Source organism: Panicum hallii, chromosome 1, assembly GCF_002211085.1.
Source record: "Panicum hallii strain FIL2 chromosome 1, PHallii_v3.1, whole genome shotgun sequence".
NCBI classification, from domain to species: domain Eukaryota; kingdom Viridiplantae; phylum Streptophyta; class Magnoliopsida; order Poales; family Poaceae; genus Panicum; species Panicum hallii.
This window is the reverse complement of record NC_038042.1, coordinates 57,562,871-57,586,691: the sequence shown is the minus strand read 5'-3', so window position 1 is coordinate 57,586,691 and position 23,821 is coordinate 57,562,871. Positions and strand designations below refer to the sequence as shown.

The following is a 23,821-nucleotide window of genomic DNA, read 5'->3' as shown; positions in this document are numbered from 1 at the left end:
TCCAAGTTAATCCTCCTCAAGTCCACAGGATAGACTTAATTATTAACCCAAAGCAGGGTGGCTTAAATTAAATATGCAGCCCCCATAGGGTAGCAAGGAGAAAGGATTGGGGAGTCATTTGGTATTTTCCTGATTGTCATTTCCTGCAGGGTCATATTCCCATGGCCCTTTGCATTCCTTGCATTGCCTGGCATGCATCAGCAACATGAAATGAGTTAAAGCAGTCTTAAATCTTGGAGGGAGAATTGGAAAGGAGAGGAGCACAAGGGAAAAAGTTGCAAAAGGCAGTGGGAATAACTGGATATCCTTTGGTGAGCCTCATTGGAGCCTAGCATTTGAATGCATATGCATAGTACTTGACCTAAGAGGCTGTACCCCAAAGCAAAGTACATGAACCATGCATGCTGCTCTCCTCTATAATAACTTAATCATAAGGTAGGTAAAACCAATCAAAGGGGCGGCCTGATTCTTTTTTTTCCCTTTTCTTTTGCCACATTGACACACAATTTTCTACCCCTATCCGATCAACTAAAGTGTCTGAATTCCGTAACATCTAAACGGTATTCGCATAACCCTTAGCCGTTCTAGCACAGAACAAACAACCACAAACTAGCTAGCCCTGATCCAAGGGAGATTCATGCGTCGAGATTCGTGCGGCAAGAGGTGGATAAAAAGGCTATACATATATGCTATGCTAGCCCTTGATCGGACAGCTCGCGGCCAAGTTTTGTTCCGTGCCGTCTGCGTTGAACGTCAGGCATGCAGGCGACCGAAATCCCACACACCCCTTCAGATCAACAAAGGCCCACTGCACCCATCACCTGTCAATCCGTTTCCCCAACCGATCTCAAAATTTTTTGCCCCGACAAACAGCAGGGCGACTGGACGGGACGTCAAGCCGGGAGCCCTACCGCCGTTAGGGTTCTTCCATTCATGTGATATCACTGGCAAATGGTCATGGCATGACAAGCATCCTGCTTCCATCTCACTGTCTGTGCACAGTGCCGGATTTAACCGGCGAGATATTTCTTAACGCTGGAACAGGAAGAGTTAGTGACGCTAATTGCTTCAGCCTGAAGCTCATCTTTTTGATTTGACCGGTTGCTAGCACGGCAGGAACAAATCAAAAGGAGCTCGGCACTGTCGTTACTGTTACCTCACCATCATCTCCGGCCGTCTCGATCGCGATCGGCTCTGAAATCTGAATCCTAAGACAGCGCGTGACCACCGTGCGTTCTGCCCCCTGAATTGCCGCTGCACTTGTTGCCGGTTTCGTGTCAGCTGCTCCTGCGCAACACCTGCTGGGGCGCGGTGTAAACCGCGCTTGACGTCAGGGCTTGCAGCAGGCCTGATGAATCCGCTGGTTTCTTCAGAGCGCGAGGCCTTTTGCGCTGCCCAGCGACGCGAATGGCAAAGGACAGGAGAGATCATCAGGCTATGGCGAGGCGTGGCCGCCGCTGCCACCCTAGAAAGCAGGGTGGTTGGTGGCATGTGTCGCGACGGAGCCGTGCTGGCCGGAGAAATCTCAGCTGGGGTTGGAGATTCCTCTGGTTGCCTTGCGTTGCCAGGACAGGAGCCAAGGGTCGATTAGCGTAACACAGAGGAGAAAAGCCTGGGGCTCTCTAGCTTGCCGCCGTGTCGAATTCTGTCTTTTCAGATGCGACCAAGGGAACAGATCCAACCTATGGCTCACTATTCAATTCCGGGTTTTCTGAATCTCAAGTCTGAACCAGGAGCAGACAAGGGGAAATGAGGAAACCTGCAGGATCAGGCAGAATTTTCAAATCCTAGTTGTGGATTGTAACATTGCGATTTACAGTGCAGAACCAGAAATCTTGGAGTAGATACAGTAATATAGTATGTTCTTTAACAGTTTAAACTGCAGTGGGAATATATAAATATAAACACCAGACAAATTAAAAGAGAGTGTTTGTCGGAGGAATTCTCCAGCCGGGTGGCGGAAAGCACCCGCCTAATCCTAGTTAAGGATGAGTTTGGAGGAGACTTAGGAGCGCTCGATCGGTGGACAGATGAACGCAGGAAGGACACGAAGATTTAGAGTGGTTCGGGCTGCCGGAGCGTAATACTCTACGTCCACTTTGGTGTTGTATTGGCTGCGTGAGCCCGAATGGAAAGCAGCCTCAGCTTGTGTGTGTGCAACCTGGAACTTGTCTGCGCCCCCTTCTAACGAGTACACTCTCCCTTTCATAGTTCAAGGGGGGTGTTTACACTGTACGGGATCCCGACAGGTGGGTCCGGCCAACAGGGTCCTACTCTAAGTGATATGGAGATCTCCTTCTCTAGCCCCCTGTCGCAGCCTTCTCGGTTGGAAAGATTTCGTGCGTATCCACAGCCCGGATACGGTCGTGTGCCGTCCTGTAGACACAGTGACCGCTGTCAGTGTTACCCAACAGTGGTGCTGTGCTGCCACTGTTGGGTGGGAACCTGTCAGGCGAAGAAGCAGCGCTGTCTCGCCGCTCCGTTGCCTCCGCGCGCACTGTTGCAGCGCACGCCTCGGCTCTCCTGTTACAGCCCATCATTACGCCGTGCGCGGCGCTGTGACGGGACTGCACGCCGCTGGTGCACTGTAACGGTGATACGACGCGCCGCCTCGGAAACAGACGGGCTTACCGTGGTGTCAGCCTACCTGCCCCGCGTGTCAGGGCAGGCCACACTTTTTAACTTGGGCACGCCCGGCCCAACTACCGCATTAAATGCTGGTAGGTGGGCTGGAGACCCGCGAAGAGCCTCCTGCCACAGGCACGTGGCAGGGCCAGCTCCGCTCCCCCCGCAGGGGCGGCACGTGGCGGCACCGGACCCCTCCCCGGGGGGAGGGGGGTCCGGGCCTCCAAGGCCAGTTGGAGCGGTCTGGCCTGTGATGGTCCGCGTGGGCTACCCGAGAGCTCCCTTGCCTTCCGTGGCATGCGGAGGTCCTGGACCTCAGAGAGCTCGGGGAGGGTCCAGAGACCATGGTCCCAGCCGTCAGGCCTGGGCCATATGCCACGTCACCCCAGGAGGCTAGGCAGAAATCACGTATGGTGATACGCTAAGGGTCTGAACATTCTAGCAGGAGGTACCCCTGTCTGCATGTACCGACAGTGTAGGATGAATATTTGCAAATTTGCCGATGCCTGCTGGAAACTGCTAGGAGCTACAACTTTACCAAACTCCTGGAACTAGTCCAATTCCAGTATCTAAAACCCTAGCCATGACTCATGATCCATGAAGTCATCACACGAGATCGGAGAACCGTGTTGCGGTGGTAAGCGAGCTTGGCCACCTCTGGCGCTGTCATTTCTGTCAAGTTTCATATCCGGCATCCAGACAGCTCCATACCTAAGAGGATCCATCCTTCACATTTTAATTCTGCAAGCGTGAGATCACTTTGCTTTATACCTGGCAATGCAGGCGTGCGAAACATCACCGCAACGATCAAACGAACACAAACAACAACCAAACAATCAATGAATTTCAATCAATCAGCTGGCCAATCAGTTATCCATTTCTATATGCTCCTGCACGAACCCTAACGAGCCTAGCTGGTGTGTTTCCTGAACTCTGAAGAAGAGGCCAAACCGTGTCGCACCTACTGTGCCGTCTCTCAATGATTCTCCACACGATGATACAATCCCCTCTTCTCTGTCCCGGCCGGGGAGCTTTTGGCTTGTCACCTAAGCGCACAAACCATGGCAGGCATACCTCAAGCAGGAACAAAGCATTCAGTTCATCAATCCGTCCATGCATGAGTTGTTCATTGATCCAGCAGCGCAACGCAACACGGAGAAGAGAACGAAGAAGGAAGACGAATTGCGGCTCGCGTCATTTGTTTATGCGTTTGACTTTGGGTGCAATTTAGTGCTGAAATAATTTAGTGTTAGTAGTAGCTAATTGTGCGGTTTGGTGAGCAAGTTGGAGTTTATCTTGTTCTTTGTTAGACAGGTCGTCCTCGGAAAGCTAGGCTAATCAGTGAAGCAGTGTTGATGAACTGACAGGAGAAAAGCACGTCTACCCTAAAGTACCCCATATGAATCATGCTTGGCCTAAAATAGCCCAGATGCTGGTATATTATATATAGTTGATAAAGATAATAAGGAACAGTGAGTTCCAAATTGATGTCAACGTGTGCCTGCAAGGTCAAGTTAAGCTCAGAGTATGACTGGGAAGAGAGAAGGTGCAAGGAACTCTGAACAATAATGCAGATCAAAACAGGTTACCTACTGACAATAGGTTACACTGTAGTTTTGGCCAGGATATAGTTATATAGTCAAGGTGGTGAAATTATCCTTGTTAATCAAACTGTAATCAGGTACCCTACAGAGAAGAGGAGAAGAGAAAAACTGGGCAGGTACGTGAAGACAGCGAATGAGAATCTCAGAATGTTCGAAGAGACAGGCATCACACTGCCGAGACATTCATGGAGCAGAGCTACCTAAACACCCTCTTCTCCATTATGTCTGAAACTATAAGCACCACAAAAGAAAAAGTGGGATCTGTCTATCCCAAGAAGCGCCTCTCTATGAAACAGAGTCAAATTGCATTGAAAATGGCAGCAAATGAAGCATATCACTCACCAGTCACCACCACAGCAATGGCATGCAAGCAACATAGTAGATCCAAGGCTCTGTTTAGACAGACAAAATGTGACCCCACCGATTAGGATTGACATGAAAATTAGCTCATTTTCCTTGCAATAATTAGGGGTTGGGCCGAGTGCCCTTCCGCCCAATACAAAACTTCCAAACAAGACAGGCGAGTATATTTGCACCATGAGGTGACACCCGGGATGTAAATAAGCATGTGAGTTCAAACTGGAAATAATGATGATATATACAGAAAAAACAATACAGAACCCTTATTCATAAACTATGTACAATCTGACCAAGGATATCTATTCGAGTTCGTTCCATCTCTCCAGGGACACAATCTGTAGGGGGGAAAAAGATAGCTGTGTCCACCTTTGAACCGTGCCTATTACTGTGCACATCTAACATGTGCCAGCCGGATAAAGCAAAACAAAACTTATTTACATTACAGTCCAACAGTTCCCATCAAGTTGATACCCTATATAGCAAACTGTTAAGGGGGCAGGCAAAATGATAGCTGATTACTCCAGGATAAAAAGTTCCTGAAATAAGAAAGCGAAATGTCAGTTTCTACTAATAGTTATATAAGGAAGAAAGAAACCCAAGAAATTGCCAACTCACATTAAGCATGCTTTGGAATTTCCATGACAAAACTTTTCTTCCACGAAGCACTTAATAAAATTATCACTTGGAGTAGGGTAAACTGAGATGCTGCCAAGACGTTTGAAAAAAAAATTACTCCATATAACCCGGTTTAAACTTTGCCTTCCTCTTGTAATCATATATTGGATGTGGGAACACACACACGATCCCTTTAGGGGCTTCTGAGCCTTTACTTCACATTCATCGCAGCAGCCATTTTCCTCAACCTTTGAGATATATCAGTGAAGGACGGTCTCCCAGTTGGATCACTGGACCAGCAGCTTTCCATCAACGCCTTCCACTCAGGATCACACCATGAGGGTATTTGAGGACGTAGAGAATCGTTCACGATGCCCCCTGGAAAATGGCATGCAATTAAATCACTTCAGTGACATATTAATACGAAGCATATGCAATATATTCATGGCTACATATTCAGATGCATATCATAAATTCCCTCTATAGTAAATCAGTACTGAATATGATAGTAACTGCAGGACAAGTCCAAAGTTACTATCTTGTCATTGACTCATCCAATTTTACTACTCACAGGGAGAGTCATCAAATCCTGCAAATGGATGTACACAACCTTCATGCTTGTTGAAGCTGCAGTTCCAATTCAAGGTTCAACACTAAATGCATAATCTAGCCTTTATTACTCAAGACATCTGGGGGCTTATAAGTGACCCATTTTCTATTAGTTTGGCCTAAAGACTTTTTCAAAGCTGCATCCGGACAAGAAGAAAGAAAACTTTCACTGAACATCTGTTCCCAGTTCTGAAGTCAACAAGCCATTATAACTAATATACACCTAAACGAAGGTTAAAATATGGCGGAAAGAGTCATAAGGGATCAAGGCATAGCATTCTACGCTACTATAGGGAACTTTGGACATTACCAATAATTTCAGCAGCGCGCATATCAGAGTATGGCTCTTCCCCAGTAAGCAGCTCCCACATGACAATACCAAATGAATAGACATCAATCTACAAGATATAAAAATAGTTTTTTGTCAACACACAAAAAAATGGAGTATTGTTTATTGTTTACTATGGTCTATCAAACATGCTTACAAGAAAAGGCAGTTTTACCTTCTCTGACACCATATTACTTTTCCCACTCAGAAGCTCTGGTGCCATCCATGGTAAGGTTCCTCTAACACCACCAGATACCAAAGTATGTTGTTTAACCTTTGATAGTCCGAGATCACCGATCTGATCAGAAGGTATTGAATTGGGGAAAAGTCAAGATACGATATCCACCATGGCAACATGAGTTCCCCAAAAAAGATAAGATAGCAAGGGGAAAAGTTGCGGACCAAACCTTGCAGATTGGACGCTGTGGATCCCTCATGTTCACGAGTAGATTCTCACACTTCAGGTCGAAATGGACTATATTCTTCCCATGCAAATACTCCATGCCAAATGCAGCATCCATGGCTAATATTACTCGCTTCCGGCGATCAATTGTCCTGCACAATTGCTTTATTTTAGAGTTCGATATAGGAGAAATAAATGAACCAACTATTCTTGTATTAAACAACAGTACCTGTCTTTTTTCCTCAGGAACTGCTTGAGAGACCCATTGACCATAAACTCAGTAACTGTTGCTAAGCTTCCATCTGGACCATCACGAACTACACCATAAAATGAAACCACATTTGGATGATGAAGTGAGCTTAGGATCTGGGCTTCTTTCCAGAAATCCGCAATCTGCAAAATCAGATAAAGCTCAACTAGAATCATCTTGCAGAGAAACGTAAGTGTCTAGCTGGATAGACCAAAAATTGTTTAGAAAATACTACAAATGACTGTGAGGAAGCTATTAATACTGTACAGGTGAGGGCAAACATCATGAAGTTTCTAAAGTAGAAGGAACTAACAAGAAAATGAAACATACCAAACGCTCTCTCTCAGACGGTCTTCCAGCAAAGCAACTCGCTTTTATTCTTTTAATGGCAACATCACATCCCCTCCATTTACCATGGTAGACCGCCCCATAAGTACCTGAACCAAGCTCTCTAATTTCCTCCAAATCATCATTGTTTATAGTCTGCATGATCCAGACACAGTATAAATGGAACATAAGGTAAAATTCGAACAGTGCTACACACAAAGAGATCAGCAAACACACCTGTAGTCCTTTAGACAAAGCTTCAGCTTCAGCAGTGGTAGACTCAATCTTGGAGCTCTTCTGCTGATCATTGCTTCCATGCAAATCAGAATCCTGATTTGCATCTGTATTCTGCAGAACAAAAGAATTTCAGTGGAGAGCGATGGTAGTTTGGTAGTTAATGTGCACAACTTTGAAGCATTACTTACACCAGCAGTTGCCACATCCAACTTCTTTCTATTATCGTCATCATCAGGAACAGGTGCAACAGCAGCATTAGCATCTGATTTGGCTATATGTGTCTGAGTCGCATCTTCCAGTGCAGCCTTTTTAACAGAGACAATCAACTCAGGAAGGAAATTTAACCTATCCTCTGAAATGTCCCCACGTTCCTGCAGTGCTGTCGCCCCAGTTTCGTGTTGCTTTGTTCTGCTTTCATGCTCAGTTGGTTTCCCCAGCTTAGGATCAACTTCACGTACAGCTCCAACATGGTGGGGTAGAGTACTTGGTTCGTCCACAGCGTGCAAAGGAGCTCCTTCATTCACAGTTTGAGTAGAGCTATCAACCTCTGGACCTGGTTTCTTCATTGTCTTAGTATCCAACTTGGATGATTGATCAGCAAGGGGCAATGCAGAAACAGCTACTCTGCCATCAACATATGATGATGGCATGTGTTCAGCATATGCTCTTTCAGGGTTCACGTCCCTCGATGGAGCTCCGTGTTGATGCTGGATTGATTCAGGGGCAATGAAAGGTTGAACATATTGAGCAGTAATTGGATTAGACCTAGGACCAAGAGCACTAGTGTTTTCCATGGCAACAGGAACATCATGCCCAACAACTCTGTATGGTATGCTGCCATTGGGAGGAGCCCATGGGTTTGGCATTCGATCATATGCAGGTTGACCTGGTATCCTCGGACTAACATCACCTGTATTTCTAACAAAGTTGGTGTTAATGCTCCCATTTGGCATTGGCAGGTGTGGAGAATCATATGGTGAGGCAGCGTGAACAGGACTGCTCGCTCTCCTCCTCAGAGATTGAATGGGTGGCAAATTCTGTTGCATTTGGTAAAAGGAATCTGCACCATATGTCGAAGAGTGGTTGTAATGCTGACCAGGGGATTCTTCAAACCCTGCTGGCTGCAAATATGGTCCACTGCCTCCAACTTGCTGGTTGTGATAAGCATCATTTATGAACTCACTACTACCATGGAAGTAGTGAGGACTTTCATGGCTAGAACGGCCAAGAGATGCTGAATGTATTTCATATACTTTGTTTGGTGCAAATGCAGAATTCACAGAGCTGGTATCAACAATGTATGACTCAATCACTCTACCATTACCAGGAAGATGCAGCCTTGGATCCTCATACCGTTGATGACTTTGGCTGGTATGTGCATGCCGAACTCTTTCATGTGAATGTGACTCGTTATAAAACATGGGAGCATGACCACCATTTTGCTCTTTGACATAGACACCATTTTCCATTCTAACATCTTGACCTCCCACATAATGCTCACCAGGGCGGCAGCAATTTGAACAAGAATTAGAAGGGTGACCAGGGTATTCACTAGTCTTGCTTGGTTGGTCAAAATGTTGTTGGACAGTGCGAGTCCAACGAGGATCCATATAGCGAGGATCAGTCACTGAACCTTGACCCTTGTGGAATGGTGAACGGCAATGATCGGATACACTGTTTCCATCCAAAAAGTTGTTGGAACGGCTCAAATTACCAGGAAAGCCTGCATTTTGCTGAATTACAGCACCAGGTGGAAGCCAGACTAAATTATCCACGTGTGGTGGTGACTGAGGCTCATAATGACGATATTTTGGTGACTGCCTTACAAAATCATCAGGAATCCTCTCATCAAAATCCTCCGCTCCGACTTGAAACCTTGCAGATGATGGTGAAATGGGAAAATCCCTAGGATCATGCACTGCATACTGGCCAGGTGAGATGTACGCAGGGCTCCAAGGAGAATCCATTTCTCCGTAACTCTGACTTTGTGATGGACGAGGAACATTCAAATGCCTCAAGCCAGCAAAATCAGGAATTCCAGAGTCATTGCCTACAATTCCAAAAAGCTGCTCCACTGATACAGGGGAGGAAGGCGTGTTAACATCACCAAGGCTATTGAGTGCATCAACATATCTTCTCTCAGTTTCTCGCTCATCTACATTGTAATGCACAACCGCTGATGCAGCATCATCATCCAAATTCTGAGAAAATAAGAAGATCCTGAGCCGGGTGAAAACCTCCCCTGATGCAATGACCTTGTCATACTCCTCCATCATGTTCACCACATCGTCATCATTCACAACCGAGACCAGCGCATCTAGATCCTCATCAGGTTGCTGATATTTGATGATATCAGCGTCCTTGTAAAGCTCTCTCATCCGCGCCGCTAGGTCAGCATACGATATATCACGTGGCAGCATGACGATCCGAGTATCACCACCGACATATCGAAGACAGCCATCAAGTGGGCGGGGAAGGATACTGCCTCCAAAGCTGCAGAGGAATTTAGCCATGCGTGGAGCCCCCTCAGCCTCAGAGCCACCCGGTGCGGCAGCAGGAGGCGCCATACTCAGTGTGAGACTCTGATCAAGCTGGCGTGGTTAGGATCACTGGATCAGCTGTGAGTCTGAGAATATGACACGACTCAAATCCAGAAAGCCCTATGCACAGCTCCGATTAGCCCCTTCCTGTTGAAAGAAAGATAAGAAAACAATTATGAAGGCATTAAAGGAAGGCAACAGAAAGTGCGCATTTCCCAACACACAGGTAACTAATCTACATCTCACCAAATTGCACAATTCCCAGACTTGGCATGTCCACCCATATCACCTTAGATAATCCTACCACTACGAGAGAGCCAATTCTCCAACGTCTTTCCATTAAAAGGGCAACCAATGAGATTCCCAAAACGCAGAAGTCATCTGCTGTTGAAAAGGGAAAGCCCGCACCTGGTGAACCTAAATTCCTAATCCAGATACGTAAGAAACAACAAGCCGAACTTTTTTCTAAGAAGCGCAAGGCTGGCGCATGCTGAAATCAAAGGCCTGAGGTTAGATCCCAAAACCATTGAACGAGAGCTCCAGCAATTTCGCCTTAGAGCTGCGAAACTGCATGCTTGGAGAAGGCGTCACGATCCCCCCCGCGAATCTCTCGCCCCTCCCGCAAAAATCTCAAACCGCCACCCCCGTATCAGAAACGACTCCTCCCTATTTTCTTCCCCCGAAGCAAAGGGAAGTGCAAGACGAACAAACGCGCAAGCAAACCGAAACAGAACAATCATAAGCAGAAAGCAATTCAGAGAAACCACGAGATAGTGAAGAGCGAGGGGGGTAGAGCACCTGTCCAGCGATCCCGGGCCACGCGAGCTCGAGCAACCAACTGCGGCCGCCGGCCGCGCCCGCGCCTGGAGGCGGTGGAGGAGGAGGAGAGAGACGGAGGAAGGATTCGCGGTGGGGAGGCTAGGATTGGGGTGGCTTGGGGGGTGCGATTCGGGCGCGCGCGGATATTCCCACCCCAACGGGGCTAGGGATCATGTCACGCGGACGCCAGGGCGATGAAGGCCGCCGCCATTGGGTGCCGGGGCTCGTCGGCTCGAGGGGTGGTGCGGGGGCGGGGGAGGCGGGGGCTGTGCGGCGCCGTGCGCGTGCGGGTGTGCGGCTCCCTCCCGGGTCGGGTGGGGTGGGGTCGAGAGGTGGGGGGAGGCTGGCAGTGGCAGGGGCGGACACGCGGCTGCGGGCGGGAGGCGGCTCCCCTCCTCTGGATTTATCTCGCGACGGCACGGTGGCAGGGCATGTCACAGCCTGGCGACGGGGGCTCGTCGTTCCCTGGGCGGCTGGGCACACACGTAGGAAACGAGTCACGTACGGCGATGTGTCATTAGTGTTCCGTCCAACCGTGGCCGTTAGCCGCATGACATGGTGCCTCAGCCTCTCTAATATATCTCGTATCATTTTCAACCACTCTTCATATTCTTACACTGCATCGGTTAAGTTTGGTGACACGTGACTTTTGAGAGACGGCGGTGAGTCACTGTAGGTCGTCAGCGCTCGATACTCGACATATTCCAACAAGAAAAAGAAAAAGTGAAAGATCAAGCCAAAGTCTCGCCAATAATGCAGAAGGAGATGACAAGCATCGGCAAGATGCTCCAAAGAGAGAATCAAAACCCATATGAACCTCTCAGTCCGCGGAAAAGAATATATTCTTTAGGAGGATTTTTTGGAAGCACAGCGAGCATTGATCCGCGTCCACCGCCAGAGAGTCGGTAGCAGCTTTCAGATCTTTTGAGCCGGTAGAATTAATGTGTTAATCAGCCATCTTCAACCTATCATCGCTCTTTGATCACCGGTCTGTGTCGAAAAGGGCAAAAGGGAATCACTTTATTTGCACTAATGACAACAATAAGGTGTGGTCTAACCTACTTCCATTCTGTCGTACGTTTCAGGGTATACGTCACTGGATAGACTTTGGTCTTCCAGTGGAGGTTGCATGTATCAGCATGGCAAATATGCAGCATGAGTCGCTGGGGATAAGAAGAGATGACAACGTTCTAATTAGCTCCTGTCTGTTTGTTTATATCGGTTTATTTATAAAGTTTCTAGTACCGTAGTGGAACAGAACAAGATGTCCCCACGAGATGTGCTACACATCAGAATGCACTTATTCCATCCTCTCCTAGAAATGTATTTGCACTATCATTTACACGATCATCCTTGCCCAAAAAAAAAGCTGCTACAAAAGAGCATTTTTCCCCCCTGCAAACAAGAGCAAGGCAGTTACACCCTCGGTTCATCCATTACGAAAGAAAGCTTCTTCTTTTTTTGAAACGTTTATGAAAGAAAGCTAGTAGCACAAAAGAGCATCCTTTTCTTTTTCCTAAAAACAAGAGCAAGTGCAGTCATTGTCCTCGGTCTAGTTTTGGTCCCGTGAAAAGCCATATGATCCTAAACTGAAACACTCTACAAACCATGGAGCACTCCAGTTGTGCACCTTTTTTGTCGATCTCACCGATCATCGACACGTACCCCCCCCCAAAAAAAGAAGTAAAAAAATCATTCCGTGTATGTTCAACAATCCTCATCACATGGTACAAGGATTTATGGCACGTACATCAAGGACCCCAGCCAGGATTGCTGCATCATCCACCAATTTATTTTTTTTGGAGAAAAAACTCAAAAAGAGGGGGGGGGGGGGGGAATCAGAAGTCGATGCCACGCAGCCGTTGCCGCCTCCGGGCATTGCTTTCTCGCCGCGGCCCCTGCGCAGCACGCGACAAGGAAGGTTGCATCTCCCAAGCAAATCACTTCCTCCCCCAACGGCCGCTCCTACAGGCCGGGCTACCCTGCCTGCCATACCTCTTTCGGGCGGCACCCAACCGTGCGGCTCTCGAGCCTGCCTGCCTGCCTGCCGCGGCAGCATCCGCGTGTGGCCCTGCGCCCCAGTTGCCTTCGCGGAGCCGCAAGTCGGGCAGGCGCGTGCCCGCCAGCACCAGCGGCGCCGCACGAGGTCACGGCACGAGAACCATGCGGGTCCAGTTCGCACGGAGACCGGGCAGCGGCACGGCACGGGGGCGCTCCCCGTCAGAAGGGTCGCGGCGGCGACCGGGGCGCCGCGCCACCACACCACCACATGCGACCTGCGGGCAGCGGCCTCCGGGTGCTTGGAGCCGGGGCGGCAAGGCCAGGCTGCCCAGGTGGGTGGAGCTGGAACCGGTGGCGCTCTGCTCGCCACGGCGCGCGGCGAGTTCGGGCGGAGCCGCATGTGGCGGCACGTGAAGGCGGGGCCACGCCCGCCGCTCCAGTTCGGGATTGCCTGCCGCTACTGGTCGGTCGCATCGTGCGTCTCTTTGTCCAGGAATAGCAGGCCGGCCGTGGGGTGTCGCGTCGCAGATTGGCCTGGGCCGGCGGTTTGGCCGTGCCTGCCCCCACCACACCGCGGAGTCTTTTTTGCTTTCGGCCTTCCTCCGCGGTGGCGTTGCGATCATCTGTCACACGCGCGCCCCCCTCGGGTCCCGGACTCCCGGTCCTCAGGACTGTGGTTCGTCCACGTTTGACGGCTCCATCGACCGGGTGTCAGTCCAGGGGGACGATAGCGACGGCTCGATGGGCGAGTGGCCGGGACGAAAGATGCTCCAATCGACGGCTGGAAAGGGCTCACGCGTCATAGACGAACTGACTGCTAGGCTACTAGCACAAGAATGGGAGTGGCCAGTTGCGTCTGCGTCTTTGCTCGCCACTGCCAGTACCTCCACTTTACAGATCGGCCCTTCCCATGTGGGATGTGGCGGTAGCAAACGTTGCAATGCCGCCCACTCGATGTAGATGGGCAATGCACGGCCCAGTTCACCGCTGCCTTCGGCGCTCGCCATCAGCTTGCCTATGCGATGGGAATTACCGGTTTCTGGTGGTGTCAGGAAAAGAACCTGAGACGTCGCAACCGCGCAATGGCCTTCACGAGTCCACGACAGGGAAGTGGCAAGTGGCCAAGCCCAACCGCAAAGAAAGTCCGCGAACAAATTGCGCAGCCAACGCGGCGATCACTCGGAGCCCTGACGGCACGGTCAGTCGTGACAGGAGAGAACCACCAAACTACTTGTCAAAGGGCAGCTGCCCAGGCTTCAGGGCGGCGTGCAGTGCACACTCCGACTTCACTCTTCCAGGTATCAGCGGCCCCACATGGCTACACCGGTGTGTGCTGCCCATGTTGGCGACTATTCATTCAACGCAGGATGATCCTGACCATGACACACCAGAGGGCGGTGTACTGTATACTGCGACAGCAGTAAATATGATAGTGATAGGCAACGTGTATACCCTTTCAAGTTTCGTACACACTGGAGCATCTTGTAGAGACTAATAGAGTACTCATTCAGGTATATTCGGACGGGCTTGCAATGTGCACGCACTGTAAATAAATGTACAGGATGCTGAAAAAAGTAAATAAAAAAATACACCGCTATGTATACCTACTGTAATAAGTGTATAACAAAAACACATTTCCTATAACTGTAGAAATACTTCAAACGATGGCTTCCCTCCGGGTTACAGTTTACTAACCTGCCGAAGGACAAGGGATGACAACCCCATCTGCATGAATTCCTCCTGCAGGTTAAGGTATTTCCATTAATTGGCCAAAATAATACATATACCAGAATGGCATGTCAAAATGCAACTAAAAGAACCTGATACTGCCAGTTTTAATGATATCTCAAGTTTACACCCATCAGGTGTAATAAGCTTTAAACACGATCCTACGTTACAGAAAGAACAACTCATCGCTCATAATTGGTATATGCTTTACAGTGTTAGGAGTGCAGCACATACTTACAGAAAGGCGAAGAATGCACACTCAACTCCGCTTCAACAAACTAATGATACAACAATATGGGTGCTCAGCAGATCACTGCACAAAAAGCTGCCATAGCCTCTAGGGTGTTGTTCGAAGGGAAAACCCCTGAATAATTTCTATTTACATCAGATTTCCCGCACTGTTCTCATCTAACTGTATGTGTTAAATTAGCACAAGGCTAAATGTCACATTTGATGGGTTTTTTCAATCAGTCTCGTTCAGCATTCAAGACAATGGTCCATTTTGCAATGTAACATCAGAGACAGACGAAAGCTGCTCCTCCAACATATTAAGAAGATCGAGATATTCTCTGAATACATCATGTGACTGCAAAATGTTTGCAAGCATTAGTGACACTGAAAAAGTTCAAAATCCAACAAGAAAAAAAAACATCATTGGCTGCTAACCTGTAGAGTAACGCTATATGCTTTCCACAATCGCAAATCGTGCCGAAAGAGATCCACCAAAACCTAAGGAAATAAAAATATCACAGCAGCAAGGATGAGTATTTTTGCTCAATTTCACATCAAGAGAAACCTCCCAAAATAGTTATACCTTCAAAAACTAAATTAAAAAACAAGAATTGCTACACGGATTGGTATAGCATGACTTATCCAATCCCAAGGACAACATCAAATACATCAGCGTCACTGTTTTAAGATAAGATAGCTCCACAGATTGGTATAGCGCACACACCCTGAAAGGAACTAGCATGTGGTCGGCAAATATAAAATGCAAGGACCATATTCGCGGAAGCTGATAATTGTCATCTAGAAATTTATTGGGAACACTTTCAAATGACAGTGTCCTGCTACAGTTCCTTTCCTTTTTCTTTTTCCTAAAGTGACATGTACAAAGTCTATTATTTCTTTTTCTTTTTCCTGGTTGAATTAGATGAATTATGCAGGGGGTGCTTCGGTGACGGGTATTTCACTAGGAAATTCCAGTCAAATCCAAAGTTTTCCCAAGAAATACCCCTAACCCAAGCAGGACCTCAATGGTACAGGAACACTGCATCACTAAAGGTTCTGCACGGATAGCATATGACTGAATCATTTCAAATGATTGGTAACACCACATGCAACAATACAGCCTCCTGCCACTACCGACCTCCATCACCATCAATCCTATCTCCCATCCTGCAAGCACCCCATCAATACCTCACCATTTTACCTCAACCCATCCCCTCCTCCAGTCCTCCCCATCTAACCACCATCCACCAATCTGCTAGTGCCCACATGGAGTAAGAAGTGAGGGAAAAGTGAACTCTAATGTAGCTTGTGGTGGATACCGAAATTCTATTAGTATATATGGAATCGTTGGGTCTTCTGTAAAGGAGTGGAGGTAGTCCAGCGTCTAGATAGACCAAAAAATTAACAGTATGTAAAATAATAGAACTCTACAAGTTTTACCTCTGCACGTCGCAATAAAGTAGCTAGCACCACGATCCATTCCTTAAATTTGACTGAACACATATGAGCTAGAAGGAACTCAGCATCAAGCCGGCTTTGGAGTGTGTCCATTTGGAGCTGTCATCTCAGAATACCAACATGTGCATGAGAAACAAGTTTCATGCAGCAGATGGAAACCAAAAAAAGTTTCTTTTCATCTAGGACACATAAATCAACCAAAGGGGCATGCGAAACAATCAAAGTAAAACAAATTTACAATCCACGCCTGCCCCCTTGAATCATGTAATATCAGTCCCTTTATCAGTTCGATGTTAGTAAGTGATTTGCTATACTTAGCATCTCTATATGAAATAAACAGATTCACAGCAGGAAAACTTGCTTAGGTTCATAAAACATTATGATGTACATTTCATTCTGTGGATTATGAAGCCACAACCAAGATAGTAGAAATTCTAGGAGAAAGGAACTCAATTGCAAAATTATCAAAGAGAGAGAACATTAATAGCATACTGGCAGTTTCATTCAGTAAGTGACGTCATAAAAATCTGATTTATTTTGAACATAATAATATCGAGGAGTTTCATCTTTCAGGTATAACAAAATTTTGAGAAATATGCACGTCTATGCATACAAGAGGCCAGCTGTTTGGTTGTGAAGAAAAATTACTACAGATGCACCGGTACCATTTATAACAATAAGCAGAAGAAATCATAATAACTTTGTGACCAATAGACCAAAACCTTTTGTCCAATCAGTTCAAGTGCAGATGCAAAATTCTCCAGCCGAGCAGACCCTAGTCTTTCTCGTTGAAGATACTCCTGCATTATGTTACAATGTAGATCGATTACATATGGTTCTGAACATTAAGATCTGCTGTGCTGATGAATGATGAAAATCTCACCACAAGATCAAATTGTGTCCCTTTGACAAAAGCAACAAGTTTAGAAAGCTCCTTGCCAGACATCAAATAGCTAGCATGGCTCTCTAGAATGTTCATAACAGAGGCAATATGTGGACTAAGTTCTTTCATTGAGTTGCTGTCGGAACAAGGAATAACATATGAGAGATTTCCAAAAATAAAAATTGGTAAGGCATCAAGTACAGAGTGTACCTTTTCAAATCAGAAGATTGCCGCTTATATGGTGAACGGAATAGAAAATAGCCAAGAAATCTTGGAGAGAGCTTCTCAGAGTCTGCGGTTGCATTCTCAAAATCTCTTCCAGATCTTAGCAAGAAGCGAACCTAAGTACATGAAGGTACTGCTTTATTCCTCTGCAGTATATTATTTTTAGAAAAGAGACAACATATAGCACAAGAAGCCTACCAACTCCCCAGCAAGCTCATACAAAGATTCATCAAGTGTAGCCTGGAAAACAACAATCACAGAAGTTAGAGCTGGAACATCTGAGGGCCAACTAATGTCCAGACTACAACCACCTCATGGTGAAGGTAAGAGAATTACTTGAAGCAAACGGAGTGCACAGTACTGACTGACTGCAGGGCCCTCCAGCTTAGCAATGACCTATAATTGCAAACATTTTCAATGCTAGTTCTAGCAGAAATCAGTGACAAAAATGCCATAATAACAAATTAACAATAATGTTCTCTTAATGCATAAACTACAACAATCAAACTATACATATTTGACCCAGTTAATGCAAGTAATAAAAATGAGAGTTGAAAGTGCAGTATCAATAGCACAGCAGCACTATTATATGCATTCGATAGCACTCCGAACATTCTAAAAGGGATTACCATGACAGGTTGCAGCAGTTACATACCAGTATGTAGCAAGCAGCAGTCCTGTACCATCTCCGTTGGAAGCATTCCTCAAACATCCTATCACAAAAGATTGGTTGTACTAAGAGCATAAGTATTTGATTTGAAATCTTTGCAAACAAACACTGTCAGTTAATAAAGAACGTGTCTTAGTAATTTCAAGTTAGGCCTATTCAAGGATACAAAACCCTGCTTGCACCCAGGTATATCAATAAAATGAGCGGCTGCCAGTAATGTTAGAACTCATACACATGCATATAGCATGACAAAGAAGTAGATGAAAACCGACAGACAACAGAAAATAAATGCATCCACTGTCCTCTCAAACAAAAGAAACCAGGCAGTTCTCTAGTTTCGCAGCAGTGACTATTACAACTGCGATTCTTTTACTACAAGAGTAACCCATAATGACTAGCCTTAACAACCTCTCGGGCGCAAGTGAACAGAATCAACATAGAATCAGTGAGATGGTGTGAATCGGAACTGAGTTGGGCAGTGTAACTACATGCAAAATACAGGCACACCTCATATGTATTAATGAAATTGGACATGCTGATACTGTCTATAGTAATCGCTAAAATCAGGAGACCAACTGGAGGAATTCAAAGAACATTATCTTTTGGAAATTTGAATTTTACGAATATGCATAGTTCAAATAGAAGGGCTGAAAACTTACTCTGTGGATCGTCCAGCTGCAGAGAAAAGATCAGCCCAGTGTCGACCATCTGTTTTCCTAGCAACACTGACTACAACATCCATATATTCAGGAAAATTCCGCAGTAGGTCACATGTCTTCTCGAGAAGAGATTTCTTTGGATAATCAACTTTTTGTGGAACCTGTTTTTTTGAAGCACTTGGCCTGTAATTAAAACATAGTGTTATGATATTTCGGCAAAAAGAACTTACCAGAGTACAAGCTAGCAATGTCAGCCTTTGTTAACATAGCAAGCTAGAAACAAAATACCTTGATATATCTGCATCAAATACGGTAAACAGAAGCCACTCTAAACAGTGTGAAAAGTGAGGTTTTTCTGCTGACAAATTCGCCAAGCGCAAAGCTTCTTCAATCTTGTCCCTCTAGTTTAAACAATTCACATAGGAGTTAACTTATAGGCATCAGGAAATGATTTTATGCCAATAGTTAAAACAAAACTTGATGCGATTAGCTCATGATAGCACCATCGGGTACAGAATTTCATGATGTAATAAATTTTCCAAAAAATTGGACCCAGCCAATCAGGAGCCAAAGAAAATAGTCGTGCTACATAATTCAACACAGATGAAATAGCCTGAAACAAATTTCTATACATAAGAAAATTAAAACTTTCTTACACAAAGCAATGCACATATCGCACATTTCTCATGTATACTGTTTTCTCATGCTTAGAAACTTTTTTGAATAAGAAGCATATTCCTTCATTAGGCCTAGCAAGTTCCAAAGGAGCGGCACAATTGCTAACTTTTTTAACGAATCCAGGAATCAGAATTGTATATCCACTTCAAAAATGACTTTTTATTTAGACATTAAGCCACAGATGAGGGGGAGGGGGAGGTGCCTTCTGTAAAACCGACTATGTTCTCTCTAAATAAACAACATCTTAGAATACAAATGAAAATGTGAGATATAATCAACAATTGAAAGGAGATTTTACCTGAAGTAGATGTCGTAATAAGCAATGCAATATTGTTTGGGCTTGAGGTGAAGGCTCAAAGCATGGAAACTCAGCAGTTGAGAAGGACATTCTTTGAGAAACACCAACGACCACACCAACATTTGGAAGAAGACCAAGAGGATACACCTCACGATCAAACTCAAGCTCAGGATCCAGCTACAAAATCACATGAGAACATGTACAACTATCTTTTAATATCATAATCAAATGGTCTTCAACGTAAAAGGAAAAGGAGAGTAGAGTATGAAGACATTATGACTGCAATAAGTTCCACAAAAGGGAGGTGAGAAAACTCAATAGATTCACAACTAGCTTGAGATAGAAACTTATACCTGCAAGAAATCTTCTTGCTTAAAAGGATCTGCTCCATGCGATGGGTACCATACCTGCAACCAGCTTTGTGTAAAAGGGTACAAAGGGACATTTGAAAAATAACTATCAACCTATGGTGGAGTAAATATGTACAAGAAAATAAGATTAAATCTAACCTGCATGCCCCGATGACCATAGTCAAGCCATGAAACCTCTTTAATAAGACTACCCTTCTCTTCAAATTGCGAACAAGTGACCCAAAAGAGTTCAACTGAATTTGTGAGTGCGTGTTCGTGTCCATCATCCATGTCCAGCACAGAAAGTTCACCATTGGTCCGCAAGATCAAACATCTGATATCATAACAAACCCAATAAAAACCAAGGAGAAAAGGATTGAGTGACATCTAGGGTAAAAAGTACCTTGATGGTTGCTCGGATGAAAAACCAGAAGATCCATTAGTATCCTGTTTCAGCACCCCTTTGTCATGTTGTTCGGGAATGAAGCGCATTGAAACAGGTGGGCTCTTTGGACTCATGATTGAAAGTTCTCGCACTGTTGAAAGCTGTTCATAAAGAATGAAAATTATCTACTTATGGAGAGAATTTGGCAAACATTCTTAATTGAGATTGCAAATTGTTCATAAAGAACCTTACCTGTAAAACCGGATTGCTAGCAGGTGACAATTCTCCCAATATCACCACATGGAATATATGCACATCAAATGGACTGTAGGTAACTAATATGTAATCCTGGAAAACATCCATGACAATTGGCCTTCCAAGCAGTGGTTTCCGGTAGAGTAAGGAGCTATAATCAAGATGATATCTTGGAAAAAAGAGAAGCTCGTACCTGAGACAAAAGAAAGAAACATGTCACAGGTATCGGCAAATGTCAAATAACAATTCATAGTGAAGAAAAAATATATCATAATTAGAAAGGCGTCGGAGCACCAAGGAAAAAATGAAATATCGAATACGACACTTTGACATATAAGCAGAAAACCACTGTTCATTTAGTATTTCCGGAAACATAGTCCAATGCAAGAAACACCCATATAGACAGCTGCATCCCATGTTTAACCAGAAAAGGCAAGCCTTCGAGGCAGTTACAAGACACGAATAGCAACAAAGATGGTATGAAAGTGAGAACTCACGTGTTTGATGATTCAACATAGTTGCATACAATAACAATTTTTCCAAGCCACAATAGGCCTTTGCATTGGATCTTTTGCTCTTGTGTAACATCACCAAAAAAACGCCACCTTTTATTTCGCAGATCATACAGCACTAGCCCATGAGAACCAGCAACTGCCAAGTACATACCATCATTGCTTGCTACTACATGTAGAACTGGCCAGTTCTGGGAAATGTAGGAAACCTGCTTCGAAAAATAATATATTATTACAACATGCATCATCAAACAGCATATTTTACAGCTTGTTTACCTCTCAATAAATCAAAGGATATGAAACTAATACTTAACTGGAACATTAAGATGCAATAGCTTCAGTTCATCAGCATCATCCGGTTGCACCAAAAGGATTCGATCATCTCCATAAAGAACCTGGTGGGAATACGTTGCGCCTGAAAGTCCTCTGTTTAGGCAACATTTGGCAAATGAGAAAGCAAGAACCCTTTCTGACAAGCTTTCTTCAACAGCAAATAACTTATATCCATTATCATCCCATTGAATGTGTGATGTCCCTCCCATTAGAGGCTCAAATTTTAGAGCGCTAGGTTTCACCATTGGAGAAGAGGCGGAATTTGATCCAGTTTGACGAATAGTACACATCAATCGACATCCAGACACAGACCATACAGTAAGTCCCCTAAATTTCCATCCAACTGCAAAAGCACAATTGTCAGGTGTCCAAGATATACAGGCAACAGGACCAGTATCTTCCACTGAATACCTACAAATATTGTACCCAAAGGGAAGAAGGAAAAAAGAGCAGTTATGTCTCAGCTTCAATAGAATAACCAAAAAGTAGTGCTGAGTAAATTGACATGGTTATTACACCTTTAACAACAGAAGGTTCATTAAATACTAAGCATTCGATAACTCCAGGAAAAATGAAATGATCAATCCTAAACACAGGATGGCATGAAGTCTTTTATCCAAACAACCTGCCTGGCAGGATTTTCTCACAACTTAGCAAGAATTTGTAATCAACAACCAGAAATTTTAGGCAGGCAGTCAGAAGTATCCATGTAAAAACCACTACAGGTCCTACTAGTTTGTGTAAAACAAATTTGATATGAGACTTACCCCCAATCATACAACGAAATCGTTCGTATATGACGCATATTCTCAGCTAGATCATATAATTCAACAACACCTCTACTGCATCCGACAGAAAGAATCTGTTGCTCAGAAGCCACAGAAGTACACATCGCATCATCAGTGTTCAACCAGCTCTCCACTCTGATGCTCCCAGGCTGCTTTAATCCCTTCTTACCAACAGTACAGAGGGCAATGTGACAGCCTGAGTACAAGGCAACCAGCAACCTTAGCTTCACTGACAACTCAACATGGACGATAGAAGAATTGCCTGTGCAGCAAGGAGCAGGCCTTGCATTAGAGTTTTCTCGTAAACTGGGAGGATCAAACACCAACGCATCTACGACAGCAGTAGGTTTCTCAGACGAACACACAGAGCAACCAAGCTTGAAGCTGTCTGAGAACTGGCAAGCAACAACAAAGACATAGACAGCACTTAGCATAGCAAGTAGGAAGAAAGTACGGCAGAACTATTTCGCACCTAATAATAAGTAACTTACGAGAAACAAAAGTAGCATGCATTTCCATGTACCTCAGCATTCCAGGACACGACCTGCACATGCCCATTGGATAGTCCGAGGAGCATGCTCTTGCTGTCACATACGAAATTGCTCCTGCAACACCGCATCAAACTTACAAGTCAGCTCCTCTGCAAGAGTGGTAAACCTCATTTTGTAAATGAAGACCAAGGAGAAGGGAACACAGTACGTTATAGCAACACCATTGGCGAGAGGAACCTTCTCGGTGATGATTAGGGATATACTGGCCAGGCAAAGCCCCGGGAGCTGCTTGCCACCGACGATCAGTGGCTTCCCTGAAAGCTGAACCCTGTATATGTGGAGGTAGAAGGAGGAGGTCTACACACAGAGATACAAACACGGTGAGCTGCTGCGCTCGGAGTGCGCAGGCCCGAGCGAGCGAGGAGAGGGAGAGAGGCGGGCTGACCAGGACGGCGACGGTCTTGGCGTCGGGACTCCACACGGCGTGCGCGTTCTGGCCGTGGGCGGCGAGGGAGTCCGGGGAGCGGTCGAAGCGGGCGAGGCGGACCCGGTGCTGCGCGGCGGACCAGAGGTGGAGCGAGGCGGGGCAGACGGCGAGGAGGAGGCGCCCGAGGACGCGGAGGAGGACCACGCGGTCCGAGTCGTCCGGGTCCAGCGGGATCGACTGCGGCCACCCGTACGCCAGGTACATCGCGGCGGTGGCGGCAGCCGGCGCGCGCCCCCTCGCCGGTGGCGGGCGAGATGCGGCGCGGGGAGATCTGGGAACGAAAGGGGGGGACTGGTGACCGGTGCGATGCGGGCGATGCAGCAGTTTTTTTGGCTTTATTTTTCTCTTTTTTCGGCAGTTTTAAATCTTTGATTCGGAGTTCAAGATCAGATCAGATGGCGGGTTAGCACTTAGCGTCGTGGGCCATACACCATTATTTTATTTTATTTTTGAAATTGGCAAGACACCATTGAGCAGACTGAAACTGTTGCACGAGTGCTACTGCTGAGTGCTGACTGCCTTTGCGTCCGATCCGGTACGATCTAGATATAGATAGATTGTGGTGCTTCAGTAAAGCACGCTACAAGAATATCAGCTTTGGTACAACGTGACGGTTGGCACGGCAAATCATGACGTCACGTGCCAGCTAACTAATCTAGTCATTTGTACAAG

At 45.9% G+C, this 23,821-nt stretch overlaps 2 protein-coding genes across 5 annotated transcripts; both read right to left on the bottom strand.

Annotated features, from left to right (window-relative positions):
- Positions 1-4,782: 4,782 nt before the first annotated feature.
- LOC112881670 lies at positions 4,783-11,053 on the bottom strand. Its single transcript, XM_025946474.1, has 10 exons — positions 10,697-11,053; positions 7,547-10,045; positions 7,359-7,469; positions 7,125-7,277; positions 6,774-6,937; positions 6,549-6,696; positions 6,317-6,439; positions 6,124-6,211; positions 5,205-5,582; positions 4,783-5,125 (listed from the first exon to the last, which is right to left on the bottom strand). The coding sequence occupies exons 2-9, from the start codon at positions 9,923-9,925 to the stop codon at positions 5,416-5,418; spliced, it is 3,333 nt and encodes a 1,110-aa protein (XP_025802259.1). The 5' UTR covers positions 9,926-10,045; positions 10,697-11,053; the 3' UTR covers positions 4,783-5,125; positions 5,205-5,415.
- A 3,150-nt stretch (positions 11,054-14,203) lies between these two features.
- On the bottom strand, positions 14,204-23,500 carry LOC112885334 (RAB6A-GEF complex partner protein 1-like). Of its 4 annotated transcripts, none has more exons than XR_003227224.1 (23): positions 23,108-23,353; positions 22,871-23,019; positions 22,695-22,776; positions 22,151-22,566; positions 21,365-21,794; positions 21,036-21,259; positions 20,536-20,731; positions 20,302-20,444; positions 20,058-20,232; positions 19,902-19,955; positions 19,549-19,725; positions 18,861-18,973; positions 18,573-18,755; positions 17,899-17,956; positions 17,580-17,639; positions 17,442-17,483; positions 17,229-17,359; positions 17,019-17,154; positions 16,858-16,935; positions 16,118-16,234; positions 15,113-15,175; positions 14,681-15,032; positions 14,204-14,458 (listed from the first exon to the last, which is right to left on the bottom strand). XR_003227224.1 is itself a non-coding variant. In XM_025950975.1 (22 exons), exons 1-22 carry the CDS (start codon positions 23,351-23,353, stop codon positions 14,931-14,933), a joined length of 3,375 nt encoding a protein of 1,124 aa, XP_025806760.1. In that variant the 5' UTR covers positions 23,354-23,500; the 3' UTR covers positions 14,530-14,930. The 4 variants fall into 4 exon arrangements, 2 of the variants coding, with proteins under 2 accessions (XP_025806760.1, XP_025806769.1); XR_003227223.1 differs by having other exon boundaries at positions 14,685-15,032; XM_025950975.1 differs by lacking the exon at positions 14,204-14,458 and having other exon boundaries at positions 14,530-15,032; positions 23,108-23,500.
- Between the last annotated feature and the right edge of the window lie 321 nt (positions 23,501-23,821).